A 19,332-nucleotide genomic window follows, 5' to 3' on the forward strand; every position below is an offset into this window, starting at 1 on the left:
TCTTAAAACTCACTTAGTAACGGCTCTAAGGATGTAGGGCGTTACAACAGCGGTCACAACACTCAGAACAACCACAACAACCGCAACAATTGCTATAATGACTGGAACCGTGGGAATCACCAAGGCAACAGAGTAGAGCATCCCATCTGTCCTAAATCCTCAAAAAGACACCCGGGAGAACACCAGGACAGCACCAATAAATGTTTCAAATGCAGTTAGGCAGGACATTTGAGAAAGAATTGCCCACAATGGAAGGAGGGACAGAAAGTAACATCAATCTGGTGCCAGCATGGGTTTTTGCCTTAACTCAGAATGAAGCAGCCAACAGCAACACCGTAGTCATAGGTCATCTCCCTAAATCTGGTATGTTGTGTAGAGTCCTCATTGATTCTGGAGTGACTCACTCTTATGTGTCCATGAATGTTATTGATAAGTTGAGTATGCCTTTTAAACTATTTGAGCATAGCATTAGTACCATGTTACCATTGGGAGACATGATGTTGTCAACTATGTGGTTGCCATCAATGCCTATAACGATAGAGGTTAGGGAGTGCCCCGCAGACCTTATAAAACTGAGTATACCAGTTTATGATGTCATACTTGGCATGGATTTGTTATCAAAACATGGGGCGACAATAGACTGTCGAAAGAAGACTGTGGAGTTCAGACCCAAATAAGGAGAGGTCTTTTCCTTTAGAGGGAAGTAGCGGGTTTACGAACACCCATAATATCGGCAGTAGAAGCACGAAATATGATGCAACATGGTTTTTCGGCGTTTCTGGCTAGTGTGGCGGATAAATCCAAGGAGTCAGAGTTAAAACTGGAAAATGTGCATATTGTTTGTGAGTTCTTGGAGGTGCTTCCCGAGGAATTACCAGGATTACCCCCAGACAGAGAAATCATGTTTGTGATCGAGCTTGCACCAAAAACAACACCGATCTCTAAAGCGCCCTATCAAATGGTACCTGCAGAGTTGAAGGAACTTCAGAACCAGCTACAAGAGTTGTTGGAGAAGGGGTTCATAAGACCTAGCCATTTTCCATGGGGAGCACCAGTCCTATTTGTTAAAAAGAATTACGGGAGCATGAGAATGTGCATTGATTATCGATAACTCAATAAGGTCACCATTAAGAAACTAGGATAGATGACCTTTTTGATCAATTGCAAGGTGCACCAGTATTCTCGAAGATTGATCTGAGATCTGGGTACCATCAGTTGAAAGTGAAAGAGGGAGACATTCCGAAAATGACTTTTAGAACTCGCTACAGGGACTATGAGTTCCTAGTGATGTCTTTTGGACTCACTAACACGCCGGCAGCATTTATGGATATGATGAACAGGGTATTTAAGGACTATTTGGACAAGTTTGTGGAAGTGTTCATAGATGTTATCCTTATTTACTCGAAGACCAGGGAGGAGCATGAGGAGCATTTGAGGTTGAATCTGAAAAGACTACGAGAACATTAGCTATACTCTAAGTTCTCTAAGTGTAAGTTTTGGCTGGAACAAGTAACTTTCCTAGGGCATATAGTATCCAAGAATGGGATGGCAGTAGATCCATCAAAGATCGAGGCCATTAGAGACTGGCCCCAGCCGAAGAATGCCTCAGAAGTTCAAAGCTTCTTAGGATTGGCGGGTTATTACAGGAAGTTCGTCAAGGGTTTCTCAAAGACCAACTTAACTCGCAAACATAAGAAGTTTTCATGGACTAAGAAATGTGAAGAAAGCTTTCAGACCATGAAGGATAAGTTGATTTCTACGCCTATTCTTTGTGTTCCCACAGAGGGTGGGAAATTTGTGGTGTATTGTCATGCATCAAAGAACGGCTTATGGTGTGTGTTAATGCAATATGGGAAGGTAGTAGCTTATGCTTCCAAACAACTCAAAGACTATGAACAACGATATCCCACTCATGATCTTGAGTTGGCAGCAGTGGTGTTCGAACTAAAGATATGGAGACATCACCTATATGGGGACAAGTGCAAAATTTACACTGAACACAAAAGTCTGAAGTACTTCTTCACACTAAAGGAACTGAATATGAAGCAGTGAAGGTGGTTGGAATTAGTGAAAGACTACGATTGTGAGATTCTATACCACCCAGACAAGGCTAATGCGGTTGCAGGTGCATTGAGTAGGCGGGGACATGGGAGTGTCTCAGCACTACATACAATAGAGGTGCCTCTTCAGAAGGAGATTATAAATGTCGGCATCGAGCTTGTGATAGGAAGCCTAGCAAATCTCACATTACAATCCTTCCTACTAGAACAAATTTGAGAAGGGCAGAAAGGGGATGAAGCCCTAATGAAGCAGGAGGATTTGGTACAAGAAAGTTGTAGCAGTAACTTCCCGATGTCCAGCGATGGGTTGCTGAGACACAAGGATAGGATTTGTGTGCCTGATAATTTTGAGATTAAGGAAATTATTATGAAAGAGGTGCATACAACCCCCTATTCCTTACACCCAGAGTCCACAAAGATTTACCAAGACCTTAAAGCACTATATTGGTGGCATGGAATGAAAATGGATATTGTTGAGTTTGTTTCCAGATGTTTGACCTACCAGCAAGTCAAACCAGAACACCAAAGGCCAACATGGTTACTTCAACCGCTCTACGTTCCTGAATGGAAATGGAGGATATATCAATGGATTTTGTGGTAGGGTTACCCAGAACCACCAAGCAACATGATTCTGTGTGGGTACTATTGGACAAGCTCACAAAGTCCGCCCACTTTCTGCCAGTTAAGACCACATACTCGGCGTATCAATATGCAAAATTGTATGTAAGTGAGATAGTGAGAATTCATGGTGTGCCAAAGTTGATAGTTTATGATCGAGGGTCTGTATTCACATCGAACTTTTGGAAGGGACTACAGTGATCTATGGGATCAAGGCTAAAGTTTAGCACTGCGTTTCATCCTCAGACCGATGGGCAGTCATAGATAACTATACAAATTCTAGAAGACATGTTGAGATGATGTGCCTTGGACTTTTCAAAGTCGTCGAACTGATACTTACCCCTAATGGAGTTCTCTTATAATAATAGTTACCAATTTACAATTGGGATGGCTCCCTATGAGATACTTTATGAGCGCAAGTGCAAATCTCCTTTAATTTAGGATGAAGTTGGGGAGAAACAGATTTTAGGCCCTGGGGCAGTTAGAGAAACCAGTGAGGCAATCGAGAAGATTCGCCAAAGGATTCTTATCGTGCACAGTAGGCGAAAGAGCTACGCTTACATGAAGAGAAGGGACATCGAGTTTTCACTGAGCGAGTTTGTATTCTTGAAAGTCTCGCCGATGAAGGGTGTTATACGTTTTTGAAAGAAAGGGAAGTTAAGCCCTAGATATATAGGTCCATTTGAGATTTTGGACAGGGTAAGGCAGGTCGCTTACCGCTTAGCACTACCCCCAGCACTTGCTGAAACGCATAATGTCTTTCACATCTCGATGTTGCGTAAGTATGTGTCAAATCCCTCTCATGTGTTGAGTTACGAGCCGTTACAACTGAAGCAGGACTTGACTTATGATGAACAATTAGAGCATGTTATTGAAAAGGGAATCAAGGAACTGAGATCCAAAAGGATTCCACTAGTTAAGGTCATGTGGAAGAATAGTACGGAACGAGAAGCAACATGGGAGTTAGAGGAAGACTTGAGCGAAAGATACCTTGAATTATTTGGTAAAAAAGAATTTCGGGACGAAATTCCTTTTAAGGAGGGTATATTGTAGTGCACTAATTTTTTTTTAATTATTCAAATTTTTTGCTTTATTTTATTTAATTGTTAAGTGTTGTGAATAATTTTATTATATGTTCAAATTAATTGTCAGAATTGTTTGGTAGAAATTTTGTGATTTTAATTGTTAATTATTTATTTATTTAATTATTTTAATATGTGAATAATTGAGTCTTGATTGAATGCACCAAGGTGCGTGGTAGGTACTGATACACTGTAGTTATTGAGTGTGTTCATGTGCATGGTTGCATGGTGCACTTGTATAGAATTTTCTACACACTTTATTAATTCCTTTTATTTGACTTATTTTGATTATTTAATTAAAAAAATATAAAAATAAGAAGAGAAAGGAGTGGTGTGTTGCATGGTGGGAAAGGAGAGATTTATTTACCATTTTTTTGATTTGGGTGATTTTAGATAAAATAGGAAAAGATGTTGTCATCTTTATTTCCTACCAATTAAGATAAAATTAAAATAAAAGAAAAATTGCATGAAGAGGAAACTTCCCCATTATGTTCATTAGGTTATTTTTGGCTTAGTTAGAATAAAAAAGGGAAGAGAGAAAAGAAGAGAGCCATTTTGCATGGTGGCTGTCGAACCTTAGAGAGAGAGAGAGACAGAGACAGAGACAGAGAATGAACATGAGAAGAGAGAGAAGGAGAAAGAAAGGAAGAAGAAGAAGGTCTTGGAAAGTCATAGGTATGGTTTCTAGTATTGTTGATCTTTCGTTAATTTCCAAGTCTAAGGTCTCTCTCCCCCACAATCCTAAGATTTTATTGTTCTTCTTTTCTTGTTATGGGTATCGAAAACCCTAGGGTATTTAAGAGTGATTGTCATTTGGGTGTTAGTTCTATCAAGGAGGTAGTTGATCCATAAGTCTCATATTTAATTTTGTTGTTTTATTGAAAGGATGTTGAAGTTTTGATGTCTATTTGAATCATTGCCATGTGTTGATTTGGTTTGTTTTGAGATACTCGATTATGAAACATAATGATTTATGATTGTGATTATTTTGTTATTTAAGGAGGATGTACGATTAGGTTTGACAATGGTTTTTGATTTGATCTATTAAAATATGATGATTGTTCATATTTTATGTTTGTGTATATGTAGGTTTAGGCCTATGCATGTCTAAGGATCCCCTTTATATTTTTTTTATTTTTATTGTGTTTTTATGTTAGATCCATGTTCTAGGCCCCTATATAATTTTGGGTATAATAAATAATTTAGACTCTTGTTATTGAATCCATGAAATGTGATATTTATGAGATTATGATATATCAATAGGTTATTGTACGCATGAATGATGATAGAAACATGCTAGGATGCATGTGAATGTAAATGAGGATTTGGTTTTATATATATGTTTAATTCGTGAGGGTTTCGGCTTAGGGTTATTGTCTCATAGATGTGTATGATTGATCTTAAAGCATGCCTATGATTTGAGTGTCTATGTAATGTTAGAGATTTTTCTTAGATTGTCAACATGATAATAGGTGCATGCTAGGGTTTGTGTTTAGATTTATGTTTATTAAACATGTATGATTATTGTATGAGTTTTGTGAGGCATGATGAAAATAATGAATTTCATAACTTCATATACTTGCTGATTGTTGTGTATAAATGGTGTTAAATATGATGATAATAATGTTTTTGCATGCCTAAATAATTTTGCAAGTGCTATGATATTTTTAAGACCTTAAATGGAACTTTAATATACATTAAAATTATATTTTTACTCAAATAAATACCTACAGTTTTTTTTTATATTTTTAGAGAAAATATGAGTTTTTAAAATCAAGATGGTGATTTTTGAGAGTATATATTGTTGCTGGAATTTTTGGTAAAATGACAAGTTTTATTTTAAATGAAAGGAATTTTGTGAGTGTGTTGCAATAAATTAATACCCTAAACTATGTATATATTAAAAATTATTTTTTTAAATGTAACCATGAGTGTTCATTTTAATAGATATGATTTTATTCATTTTAATTAAGAAAAATGTTATGATTAATTCACTTGTGAGTTTCAAATAAATTAAATGGTGGCTGAAAGTTTGGTTTAATAATTTTAAAATAATTAGTTGATCATCACTTATGAATTTATTCTACTTAAAATTAAGTCTTAAAATAATACAAGTAAAATATATTTTTCCCATACCTAAAAATTATATATTTTTCTCACATCAAGATTGTAATTATATTAATTTAGAAAAATTTATTATTTTCTAAGGAAACATGATAATTATAAGTATTTTAAATCATTTCTAACCTTTATTATTTCTATGTAACTTAAAAATAATAAATGGAGTTATTATATTTTTAAATGGCTAAATAAATTATTTTTATGAAATAAAAATAATGTTTTAAAGAGGTTTAACCAACTTAGTGATTTTAAAATGAATAAATAATGGTAAGAAAGTATGTGCTAATCCTTAATTTGAAATCGATAGAAATAAGCGTGTGGAAATTATCGTTTTTAACGTTACTTTTTAACAACGTTCCCACGTATGGATGTCGCATGCAAATGCACTTTTACGTTAAAAATTGTGTCTAATATTCAACTATATGATTTTTATTTAAAAACCATGCATGTAATATAGGTATAATTTGCATTATTCTTTTGGTGATTTTATGTGTAATTATGTCTATTTGGAAATTATGAATAGTTTTCACCATGTGCATGGCCCATGCACACATACACTACTACAAAATTGACATGGGACAATGGTTTTAAACCGTCATATGGACTCTCGTACGTCGGTTATAATACCGTCATCCCATGCAATATCATGCCATGTAAAACATGAAACAACAGTTTAAATAAAAGCGTCATCTCCTGTCATACATGAGACGATGCTTCCTATACAAACATTGTCTCTTGTGGTACATGAGACAACAGTTTCTGTGCAAGCGTCATCTACTGTAGTAAATGAGACGATAGTTCCTACTCAAGTGTCGTCCTCCTGCAGTACATGAGATGACAATTTATGTACAAGCATCATCCCATGCAATGCACAAGACAACGGTTTTTTGGAGACTGGCGTCCCATGTAGAATATGGAAAAAAAAATTCATTTCTCTATTTTCTATCACTATATTCATTCATAATTTCCTGTGTAATTACAACATAGTTCAGACAAAATCAACAGGCAGACAAAATCAATAGAACTTAGTATGTTCCAAATCTAAAAATTGCAAGATCAAAATATACACTTGCAATAACTATGTAAGTGCTAACTAAAAACTAAAATTGGTATAATTTAATTCTGATTTCAAAAATTACTCTAGCTATGACTCATCCGCTCAAGAAGCTTGGCCGCCCATTCATTTCGAGTTTCATTAATTTCGCCAAGTGTATATGTATTCTTCCCACCACACTACAATACACAAAATAAAAAACTAAGTCAGAAATTAAATTCAATAGAATTGTAATTCAATAATTATAAATACACTTAAATTACTAGTTAGCCATCGCATGGGTATCTCATTCAAGCAATAGCCCTTCATCATCCTTATAATATAAAAGCCACACTCTAACGACGATGTTTGACAAGGGAAATTGACTATTTACTAAACATATTTTACTAAATATCCCTCTCCATCTCTCTCTCTCTATATATATATATAAATATTTTACTATGTAATTACTAGGTCATGATTGTTTATCCTTTTCGAACTCTAGGAGCCAATAACGTCCTTGAAAGGTCTCCATATAGCCAAACATAGTAAAGTTCACACGTACACACCAACACACAAAAAAAAAAAACCATTAAAGATCCAAGTAAAAGCCAATAACAAATGAGAAGAGAAAAAAGACATCATGGTCCAGCCAAAACCCAAAACATCAACAACATCCCAAAACCCATCAACAAAAAGAACCATCAAAACAATTGTGTTTCTTTGAGGCATTTTCTTGAACATCTTTTGTGAATTATTGATTGCCGTGAACACATTACTTAAGTGAAACCAAATGGATTTGAATTGAAAATAGAGCACACATACACATCCTACACAAACCTATTAAGTTTATTTCTATACATTTTAGATTTGCTCGTAGCCAAGATGAAACTAATGGAAATTAAATATAAAACTTTTACTCACCTTTTACTCACCTTAATAAGGAGAGGCATTTCCATTGACCTTAAACAAAAAACCCATATTGCAGCAAGATCATGAGAATATCAACACACATTCTACCATGATACTTGCTATCAAACACCATAATCTTAATTGTCATATAGAAACAAAATCAAACTCAAGTGAATTTTCATAAGTAATGAACCAAATACAACATTAAGGAAGACAAATGCCCTTGTTTATCAATCAAAACTGCCATAAAAAAATTCTAAAAATGGACATAGACTTTAAGTTTGCCAAAACAAGAGCAAAAAGGGTGAGGAAATAAATGGAGCGTTGAAAGTAAGAGCACAGAACGGATTGACACAATAAGAGGTATCAGAAAAGCATATATGATTATCATATAGAAAATTAGAAGTTAACTACAAACCTGACTTAATGCTCAATCCAAAGCTAAATTGAAACTTGTAGCCAAAGAAGATTGTATTTACCTAAATATCATGAGTAAAAAAAATGTTAAATTTCCGATTCCTGAGTTTGATATTAATTCCAATGACACCTCCAAATATATCTAATACAAGTTAAACAACAACATTAAAGACTAATCAAAGAAGTTCAACCTCATTTAAAGATCATACTACAAACATATTCAGAAAATTGAATATAAATATATATTTACCTCCTACAAACGGAATGGAGAGTGAGAGAGCACAAATCCACCACTAAATATACTCATTAGAAAATAATTATGACACTTTGATGAGCAAGAAATTCAAATTAAATCTTAAAGCACAAGTTCTTATACCATCTATAGCCTCTTTCTCATGAAAAGACCAAACAATGTCCAATCATAATCCTTAAGATACATACACTAATTATTTATCAAATTTGTGATTTAATTTGCTTAATTAGAGAAAACATATCTCACACTTTTATTTATCAATACCAATTGGTAATGGATAAAGAACCACATGAATTTGATATGATAAAATAGTTCAGACTATCAAATAGTTCTATATTATAAACAATAAATTAAATGATTCATGAAATTATTTATTATACTAAATAAGTAAACAAAAATACAATTAGAAAACTAACAACAAATTTTACATTATTATATATACATTTACATAATGACTGATAAGTCCGTCGAAAAACTATACATTAACCTTATAGTAATTAGAATTTAAATAACATTAGATTACAAAATAATAATAAATAAATAAATCTTTTCAATTATTAGTCAAACTATTTGAGCCTATAGCATTAAGCTTCTTTAACACAAAAGTTGTCATTTGTAAGTAGGCATATCAACCGAACACATTATTATTAATAGACAAACAAACTACAATTCAATTTTTTGGAACTTTTATGTTTAAAAACAAATTGATATCACATATGCATAAGACATACTATCTTTGCTAAAAATTAACGGTAATAGAAAGTATTTTTCACATTTAACTATATCAAAATTGGGCAGAGAATATAGATAAAAATAAAATAAAATAATATTTAACTATGCATATAATTGAAGTAAGAATTATATACTTTTTTTTTAATTGGAAAATAAGAAAAATATGCCTAAAAAAAATCAAAGCAATTAATTACATGGGGACATGAGAAATGAGTGTACTCGTTCATAAAAAGGACCCGTTCCGATTCCATATCCATTTCTAATGCACAAAAAAGTACAAATCCTCCATATTTATTCACTAACTAAACTATAACTTCATTCTCGTGCTTATATGATAACATAATAACCAATGAATATCTTAAGATCAAATACATGACCACAAAAAGAGCTACAAGATATTGGGCATCACACTTTAGAGGCAACATACATGCATATATCTTAACTACATAAATGAAATCAATTTTAGTCTATTAACAATAACCTCTTCACCTGTCCATTTTCCTGTTGTTGATCTTCGGGGCCACTGGTCCTTCTACAAAACAATCACTGAATATTAACCATAGCAAATACAGAAAAAATGACCAGATAATTAAGCCAAGTGTCACAACCCCATCCAAATTATTCTCTATATCTTAGTAGTGACACTACTCAAATTTCACATCTCATTAACTTGACAAACCTGGCCGTTTTAAAGTAAATTTTTAAATAAAACTCTAAAAGTAAAGAGAAATAGATGAATGAAGGGTAAATTTAGTTCACTCCAAAAGCAATGTTATTACTACTTACTATGTTCCTATTATTCTGTACGTTCTTGCATTAATTTGCTTGCCTCCAATAATCATTGCCAAGCCAAAATCAGAAATTTCAAATTCATCTCTTCATCTAGTAAGTAGTATGTTACTATTTTTAAAATCTCTATTTATAATCATTAAACCTCAATCATGGTGAAGATAAACAATTCCTTTAGCAAATCCATGTATAATGTTTAAGTATGTCTCCTAGTTTAGCAATACATAAAGTTCAATCTTGCAAGATTAAAGCACAAAGTTTGAAGTAAGAGAAATCACAGAGATATAAGTAACACATTTTTTGTTCAACCAAAAATAAAAATACCAAAAAGAAACTCAATCTTGAACCCCTTATACGCAACCCATACCCTTCATATTAATACTGATTATAATAAATAATAAAAATTATATAATTTTTTTTTTGAAATATCAGTAATCATTTGTCTGTTTGTTGCCCAGAAAAACCCATAAATCAAATACACAAAAATAGATCGTTATTCTAATTGAATCAAAACGAAAGAATCACTAAATGTTCTTTATTTCTCAAAATATAATAGCACTACAAATTCAAATACAAAATACCAGATTTCATAAGCACATTATCATACTTCAACAAATAAAAGATTCAAGAAAGACATTGACAATGAGCATTTTTTTCATATCTTAGAGGTGACGAAGGTGGACCCAACAACGATGAAGCCTCGCTACACTTCGTCGCCGCACCCAGCTTGCTTTGCCTCATCTCGCCTTGCCGTCGAACATCTGCTCCTCTGCTCTGCTCCGTTGCCGCACCTCTGCTCCTCTCCTCCGTTGCACTTCGTCGCTGCACCGATGCTTAATTGAAGCCGCCTACAAGATTATTAGGAAGAAGAAGATAAAAAGTGAAAGAGATCTGAAAAATAGGAAAATAACAGAGAAAAAATAAGAATGGAGACTGAGAAAGAACTGAGAGAGAGAAGCATTTATTATTACATTATATATATTATTATAATATATAATAGAAAATGAAAGGTCATGTAGAGAAAAAGAAAGGAGTTATAGAGAAGATTTTTTGTGATTTTTTTTTAATAGCACTCCTAATAGATGTTCTACGCCATTCTTTAAAATATCTTTCCAAAACACACATTTTTCTATTTTACCTCTAAGTTTTACATTATACCATACATCAGCTTCTCTATATATTTTTCTACATCATTTAAATATTATATCTTTAAACATATTTTATTAATTAAAGTAAAATAAAATAATTGAAAAAGAAAAAAATAATAAATATATATACTAAATAGGAGAGAGAAAGCTTATAAAGAAAAATAATAATATTAAAATATTATGTGAAAGATATGTAAATGTTATGTAAGTGTAGATATAGATTAATTGGAGTTTGTGCATAGCTATTATAAATATATGTGTAAAGGAGCTAATGGAAGATGTTTTTGTGAGTTTTAGCTAAATATTATAGAGAAAGTGTATTCCAAAATGCATCATCAAAACATTTTTTTTTATATATAATTTACCTCAAACTTTTACATTATACCATACATCAACTTTTTTATTTTTTCTCTATATCATTTAAATATTATATATTTTTTAAATATTTTATTCATTTTAAGAAATAAAATAATTAAATATAATAGTATCATACTCATATATATACAAAAGTTTATAAAAAAATAATAAAATATTTATAGCTTGATGAATAGTGTTTCACTACATATAGACATTTTACATCACCCATTGGAAGACTATTTAACAATTTTTTTCTATATTATAAAGAATTAGACATTTTACATCATCCATTAGGAGTGCTCTAAAGGATATCATTTATTAATATATAATGTATTAAATATTAATTAGTATAAATATTAGCATGCGTGTAGATAGATGTAAGGCACCAAATAAGTATATTAATATATATATACTATAATAATGATAGAGATAAACTTGGTTAAGAGGGAGATAAAGGTGCATGTTAGTTTTCGGTTTTTTATTTTTAATATTAACTATTCAACGTCTCCCTTAGGAAGACGTGTAGACTTCTAATGTCTCTCTCGGGAAGACGTCCAATGTGGCACGTCTTCCCAGGGGAGACGTTAGAAGTCTGCATGTCTTCCCATGGAAGACATTAGAGGCTTCTTAATGTCTGATAATTATACATAAATTAATATTTTTATTTCAATTTTTAATTTATTCTAAATAACGTCTCTCCTAGGAATTTGGGATAGAGAGAGAGAGAGAGAGTTTGTAGAGAAGGTGGAGAGAGAGAGAGAGAGGAATTTGGGAGGGATGAAAGAATGGAGAAAGAAAGTGAGAGTAAGGGAGGGGCAGAGATGCAGTCGGGGGTCTCGAGACTGGGTCTATGTTAGAGGTGTAGAAGTAGAGAGAAGAAAGGAAAAAGAACGTGAGAGAGAAAGAGGGAGTAGTCGGGGGTCTTGAGGAAGAAGAGGAGTGAGAGAGAGAGAGTGAATCGGGGATGCCGACGGGGAAGAAGGGGAGAGAGAAAAGGAAAACCATTTTTTTTTAATTTTAATTTACTTTGTTTGAATTAAAATATATTTCTTATTTGTTTCATATTTTAGTGTTTTATTAATAAATAATGTAATATAATATTTAATTAATAATTAATATAACTTAAGGTAGTTTGGTAATTTTAAAAAATCAGGTGACCAAATTTAAATTTAGGGTACCAAACAGGTACGATTTGTAATTACAAGGTATCGAATGAGTATTATTGAAAACATAGGATACCAAGAATATATTTCGATAAAATACAAGGTACCAAATGAGCATTTACCTATATAGTATTAAAATATATATTTCTTTTTTTTATGTAAATTATTTTTTGTTTTAAAAAGAAATAAAAATACGTATTATTATATATCAAAATTAGAATTTTTTTAATTTTAGTTAACTTTTTATCTTAATAAATATTATTAATATAATATATATAATTTATTAAAAGTACAATATTATAAAAATTTAACAACTAATTAATATTAAATTTTTTTAATGATTTAAATAACTCATTTTCAACTAACACTTATATTTATTAAATTATATAAGAAGATACAAATTTAATTAAACTAATTTATTTAAAAAAACATTAAAAATTCGGATAAATTAATTTATATAAACTATTTTTAACTAAAAAAATTTAGTATTACAAATTATTAGTTACTACTTTGACAAGTTTTATTTCAATATTAATTAATGTTTTTGTTCGTTTTTTTAAATAGTTGTTTTCAAAAAAGAAAAAGAAAATTAGTTCTATAACATCATAATAAGTAGCATTCATGAATTTTTATTTAAAAAAAGCTTCTTTTATTAAATATATATTAACTAATTCAATTAACAATTAATATTATAAATTATTATAAAATTATATACAATTATTTGAATAATTATTAAAAAAATCTCATTTTTGACTAATAGTTATTATATGCTGCATATTATTAATTTATAATTTTTTTATGAATATATTTATATAATATATTAAATTATAATACAAAATACAATTTTATCCCTACTTGATTAAAAAAATTGTACTGGATGAGACATCAGTTTTCATAGAAATGTCATCTCGTGTTAAAAGTAGACATGTTACGATAGTTTTACTAGAACTGTTGTCTCATGTAAGTTTTAATTTGCATGACACGACAGTTCAAGAGCTACTGTTGTGCCATGCCTATTTTTGACACCAGACAACAGTTCTACAAAAACTGTTGTCTCTCATGTGTTGCCTAAGTACAGTTTTGTAGTAGTGATGGGGTATATGAGTTGGGCACAAGAAAATATTATGTGATGCTAAAGAATGCTATTTGATTATGGTTATAGGCTCGTAGTGAAGTTTGTCAGTTTTTGTTTTGTTTGGACCTAAGGTAAGGAAGTTAGATAGAATTATGTTTATTTTTTTTGTAAATGGTAAGATTATTTGTATGATAGAATGCTATGTACAATGATACGTTTTGCGATATGAAGTATGAAATGATATTTTATGATGATGTGATGATGTTGATAAATCATGAAATTTCCTTTGTGTTGATGTGACTGGATTGTTTGTGATTTGAATGATCTATGATATGTAATGGTTGTAAGCATGATGAACGCGACACAACAAAAGGGTTTCTAAGGATATGAAGACGTAACTCGAGTTACTAAGGATGGACAGACGTAACTCATAGAGCGGACGCGCTGAAGTTATTCAAGGACCATAGATCCTGTTTACCTCAAGATGTGACATGGACATGTTAGCGGGCCATGTTCATAAAGATATGATGATGATAATGTTCATGATGATTATGTTTATGATGATGATAGTTATGATAATGATGTTTAGGATGTATAACGATGTATGAATATGAACATGTTTTTGTGTGTATAGTTGTGTGTTATTTGTACTTCCTTACTAAGCTTTTAGCTCACCCCTTACTTTCCCTTCCAGTTAGCAAATATGATTTCTTTCTGGCACGCGTGGTGATGTGGGGAGTTCCAACGTCAAGGTGTGTATGTCGTGGGGGCATCCTATGGGCGAGAAAACGATCAGTGTAACGCTAATTTCTAAAGAATAATGTTATGTTTATTTTAAACTTTCAGAACTTATCAGTGGGACTTGAACTTTAATTATTTTTAAAAACATTGCATACAAATTATTATTTTCTTTTTAAACTATTGGGTCCAATCTGCATGTTTTAGCAAGGCCCCATTGGGATTTTTATAATAAGTGGCTTTTCTTCTATAAACTTATGAGCATGCTAATATTTTACAAAGTATTAGATTAGGGTGTTTTACACCCTGTGTACCTCGATTACGAATTGATAAACATTTGACCGTTCATCCCCCTACCCAGTCATCATTCCATAGTCAATCAGTCGTGCTTTTCCCCATACCCCGAAAATAAGTTCATAGCCAATCGACCGTGCTTCCCCCTACCCCGGTCATCAACTCATGTAGTTAATCAGTCGTGCTTCCCCTACCCCAGCCATCAGGCCATAGCCAATCGATCGTGCTTACCCCTTCCCCAATCATCAGCTCAAATACCAGTATTACCTAGTAATCACTAGATTTCATTGGAACATTCTGTACACTTACTAGTATCCCCTAGCCATTACTAATTCAACCCTTAATCAATCTAGTGTAAAGAACTAGAACAAACAATACACTAGCATGTTTCATGTTGTAGCCAACAAAGTCAAGATTAACTTACAGCACAACAATTTACAAAGTTCGCCCTAGTCATACCAACTGCTCAACATCGCAGAGACGCGAAACTCATTCATCAACAAAATACCCATAGATATAAAATCAAACCATGCTAGATGATCATAAAGTTTGTCATTCTTAATTACACAGACAAAGAAAGTACAAGTACAAAATTAATTATATTCTAAATTGCCTAAAAATGCACTGATTCACGTACTAATCTTTATCAATTATTGAAACACCTCATATTACATAACCAAGAAACACATACACGTTCATAGAGTCTGCGTTTGAATAATATCTATGACTACATAAATCATGCAATTTATATACATCCATTTAATCAAACATATGAGCAAGTAAATCACCCATGGTGAGATTTACTTACCTCATGTCCTTAGATATATAAGATTGCTCAGCAAGAGCTATCAACCAATATTTTTCCCATAGTCTTTAATCCTATCCAAGGATCGTAATTGAGTTAATCAATAACTCACGAAATTATTCACTTTAAAAATCTAGTGCATACTAAGGGTGACAAAATTAACAAAATGTTAATATTCGTTATCATCTAATAATGGCACTGACTTCAAAGTCTAACCATTTAATAAACGCAATCACATAAACCCTTATTATTATTAGTATTGACCCAAGATATATTAATATTCATATTGATAAATCAATAATAAAAGAACTCACGTAAAATATCAAAGCGATATAAGTATAGCTGATTTAACACAAAGTCCTTAGTGATGGATAATTTCTCTAGGCCCATAGCCAGTTAACTCAATTCAAGTGGTTAGAACAAATAGCTTAAATCTCAAAATTCTAAGCCTTGAATTGATTTTTTTGGAAACCATTAATTTATTCTTCAAAAATCCATAATGAATCAAAATGGATTATTCCTTCATTTAGAAACTTTACATTTATTATAAAAATTTGAGTAATCAATTAAGTTGTGATAATAATATCATTCATTGGTTTCCTTTATAGAAATTATTGTCATTAAAATGGTTCAAGACCATAAGTTTGAAAATACTGGAATCAAACAATTTGATGTCCATTTGTTTCTTTCTTTCCAATCCACCCGAAACTGTGAGTTAACCATTTTTATTTTTATAACAATTCCAATTTCATGGGATATGTCATGGGGGAGGTGGTTTAGCTTGGAATGGCTGGAAAAGTCGGATCTAAACTTGAAAGTTTGGAAATCTCCATGGATTCTGGTGAACGTCAACTTCACACTTCGATGATCATTGAATCTGGTCCTTTAGTGGGTTTTGAAGCCTACGATGTAAGGAACATAATGGTGGTGGTCGCTTGGCCAACAGCGACTTGAGGTGGTTGGATTTAATTATAATCTATTTCATTTATTAATTTAACCCTTAATTGGTAAAATAAACACTTTAAAACTGGACTAATATTTATCTTGATTATTTTTTAATCCTAAAATATAATTAGATGTCATTTTACATCAATTTATCTCAATTAGTTATTGAAATTCTCTTTTTATTGAAATATAAACATCTTACATTATTTCCATAAATATCATAATAATTGAGTAATCAAAATTTCTTTTATTTTAAATCTTATAATTTAAAATATAAATCTTCAAACATTGATAAATCTCATTTATCAATTTAAAGATTTCTTATTATCTATTTCCCAATAAATAATAATAATTAAAATTAAAAGACAAAACTCTCAAATCATTTATTGACAAATTCAAAGTATAAAACATAATTTCGAGCATAAATATCCATTTATTATCCCAATATATAATTAAATCAATACTAATTAAATTTTTCCTAATTTTTCCTTTTTCTAATTTTTCCTAATTTTTTACTTAAAATTCTCATGGTAGAATTTGCAAGATGTTACAATCTTTTAATTAGAAATGATATGTCAATGTATATAATAATATGTTATATGTTATCTTTTAATTCGATAATAATTGATCAAAATAGGTATATTATATTATCATATAAAATTTAGGCATATAATATGTAGCGCACCAAATTATATTTTTATTTTTATTTATTTAATTTTGTGCTTTGTTTTATTTAATTGTTAAGTGTTGTGAATTTTTTTTATTTGTTAGAAATGTTTGGTAGAAATTTTTTGTTTATTTAATTATTAATTTTTTTTATGTATTTATTAATTTATTTTTGTGAATATGAGTTTTGGTTGAATGCACCAAGGTGTATGGTAGGTAGTGATGCACCCTAGTAATTAAGTGTGTGCATAGTGGCATGGAGCACTTGCATAGAATTTTCTACACACATTTTGTTTCCTTTTAGTTGATTTATTGTTATTTTTTTAATTAAAATAATTAAAAGAAAAAGAAAAAAGAAAGGAGAAGGGGCATGTGAAGCTAAAATGGAAAATGAGGTTGTCATCTTTTATGCTATTAAATATTTTTTTTCGTTATTTCAGACAATCAAATAAAAGTATAATTGTGAAAAAGGAATTGAATGGGAAACTTACCCATGCCCATTAGGCTAGTTGCTTTTTTAGGGTTAGATAAAGAGAGAAGAAAAGAAGAGAAGAGCCATTTTGTGCTCCTTGGGACCGACGGCTAGAGGGGGAGAGAGAGAGAGAGAGGCTGCGTGAAAGAGAGAGAATGAGAAGGAGAATGAAAGAAGGAGAAGGCGGAGAGGAAGAGAGGAAGGATTCGAAATCCATAGGTATGGCCCTTTATGTTTTGCTTTGATTCTTAAGATTAGTTTATCTCCTCAATCCTCAATACTAAGTGTTGATCTTGTTGGTTTTTATAGATCAAATCAGAGATTATACGCAACGGAACAACAATCAAATTGTCAATTTAATCCCACAAGATTTCTAGATCTACTTCTTCTCATGCATATATATATATTGAATCAAAAACATGAATAGAAAATTACCTCAGGTCCTTCCTTGTTGCTATCTTTTTGTATGGAAAAATCCTTGAGATCTCACACCAAGATCTTCCAAAATGTTCTCAGCACACAAAGAACGAGTGTGGGCTCGCTGTACAAAATAATAGGCAAAATCTATTTATGAGATGTTCTCAACACATGAGATCTGATAAAATTTGGACCTAGGTTTTGTAAAGAATAGTGACTTTTGTTTGTATCACTGTTCTCTTTCTCTGAGAGAGATTTCAAGATATTTTTCTATCCTTGAAAAGTTACGTTCTGAAAAACTGATATCCTATATTTAATATATCCAATATATTAAAAATAAAATATTAGTTATTTTAAACAATTTGAAAATAACTAATCAGTTATCAGATTATGTTTAAATAATAATATTTTAATCATATTACAATATCTCATTATTTATTTAATATTTAAATAACTAAAATTGTGGAACCAAGAAACTGCTCAGAGTCTCTTATGCGTGTAGCACAGTGACTGTGCACTGTGCTACACGTGTACCACATGCCAAGGATGGCATGTGATTTTTCCCAATTTTTATTATTATTTAAATATCAAAAATCCCAAAAATAAATTAATTAAAAATTAATTATATTTTTGTTAAATCAAATAATTAATTAATTCTCAATTAATTAATTACACATAATTATACAATAATTATGTTTGATGCATAGAAAAATATTTTACTTATCAATTAAGTCATTTTGCCCATTTTTTGTATTTACCTTTGTCAGTGTTTGTTTGAGCCATTTCGGGGACCATGGACCTATAACATTAAGCTCCAATAAATTGAAACTAAATAATTAAAATCTTTAATTATAATAGTTAATTTATTAATTCTGATATTTCTCTACTATAAATTCAGAATTGCACTCTTTATGTTATAGATATACTTTTACAGAAATCTTATCTTAAGTCGTCCATTGATGTAACCATCTTACAATAGTTCAACACTTTAATTAATTAGTTCATAAATTAGAATGGAAGAATTACCATTTTACCTTTCTAATTTACTTCTTATTCCTTAAGTACCATTAGTTCACTAGTGAATAATTAATCTATAATCTAATTATAGATTTGAGCTCAAAATCATTCAGTTCCAAAATTAACCATTAAGGGAACTAATATACGATCCGTTAGGAAAGATTAGATTCCGTATTGTTGATACATGTTCCCAGCCATCCATGATATTAAATCTCCAA

At 31.1% G+C, this 19,332-nt stretch overlaps 1 protein-coding gene and 1 long non-coding RNA gene across 2 annotated transcripts; one reads left to right on the top strand and one right to left on the bottom strand.

Annotated features, from left to right (window-relative positions):
* Positions 1–209: 209 nt before the first annotated feature.
* LOC133799922 (uncharacterized) lies at positions 210–677 on the top strand. The gene has a single exon (XM_062237910.1). The coding sequence runs from the start codon at positions 210–212 to the stop codon at positions 675–677; it is 468 nt and encodes a 155-aa protein (XP_062093894.1).
* A 6,130-nt stretch (positions 678–6,807) lies between these two features.
* On the bottom strand, positions 6,808–10,980 carry LOC133801082 (uncharacterized). Its single transcript, XR_009876725.1, has 3 exons — positions 9,718–10,980; positions 8,245–8,305; positions 6,808–7,114 (listed from the first exon to the last, which is right to left on the bottom strand). It is a non-coding gene; the product is annotated as an uncharacterized LOC133801082 (long non-coding RNA).
* Between the last annotated feature and the right edge of the window lie 8,352 nt (positions 10,981–19,332).

This window comes from Humulus lupulus, chromosome 9 (assembly GCF_963169125.1).
Source record: "Humulus lupulus chromosome 9, drHumLupu1.1, whole genome shotgun sequence".
Classification (NCBI taxonomy): Eukaryota; Viridiplantae; Streptophyta; class Magnoliopsida; order Rosales; family Cannabaceae; genus Humulus; species Humulus lupulus.

Excerpts from the sequence above, each read along its gene's own strand:
- LOC133799922 (XM_062237910.1), top strand. The coding sequence starts at position 210 with ATGCAGTTAGGCAGGACATTTGAGAAAGAATTGCCCACAATGGAAGGA.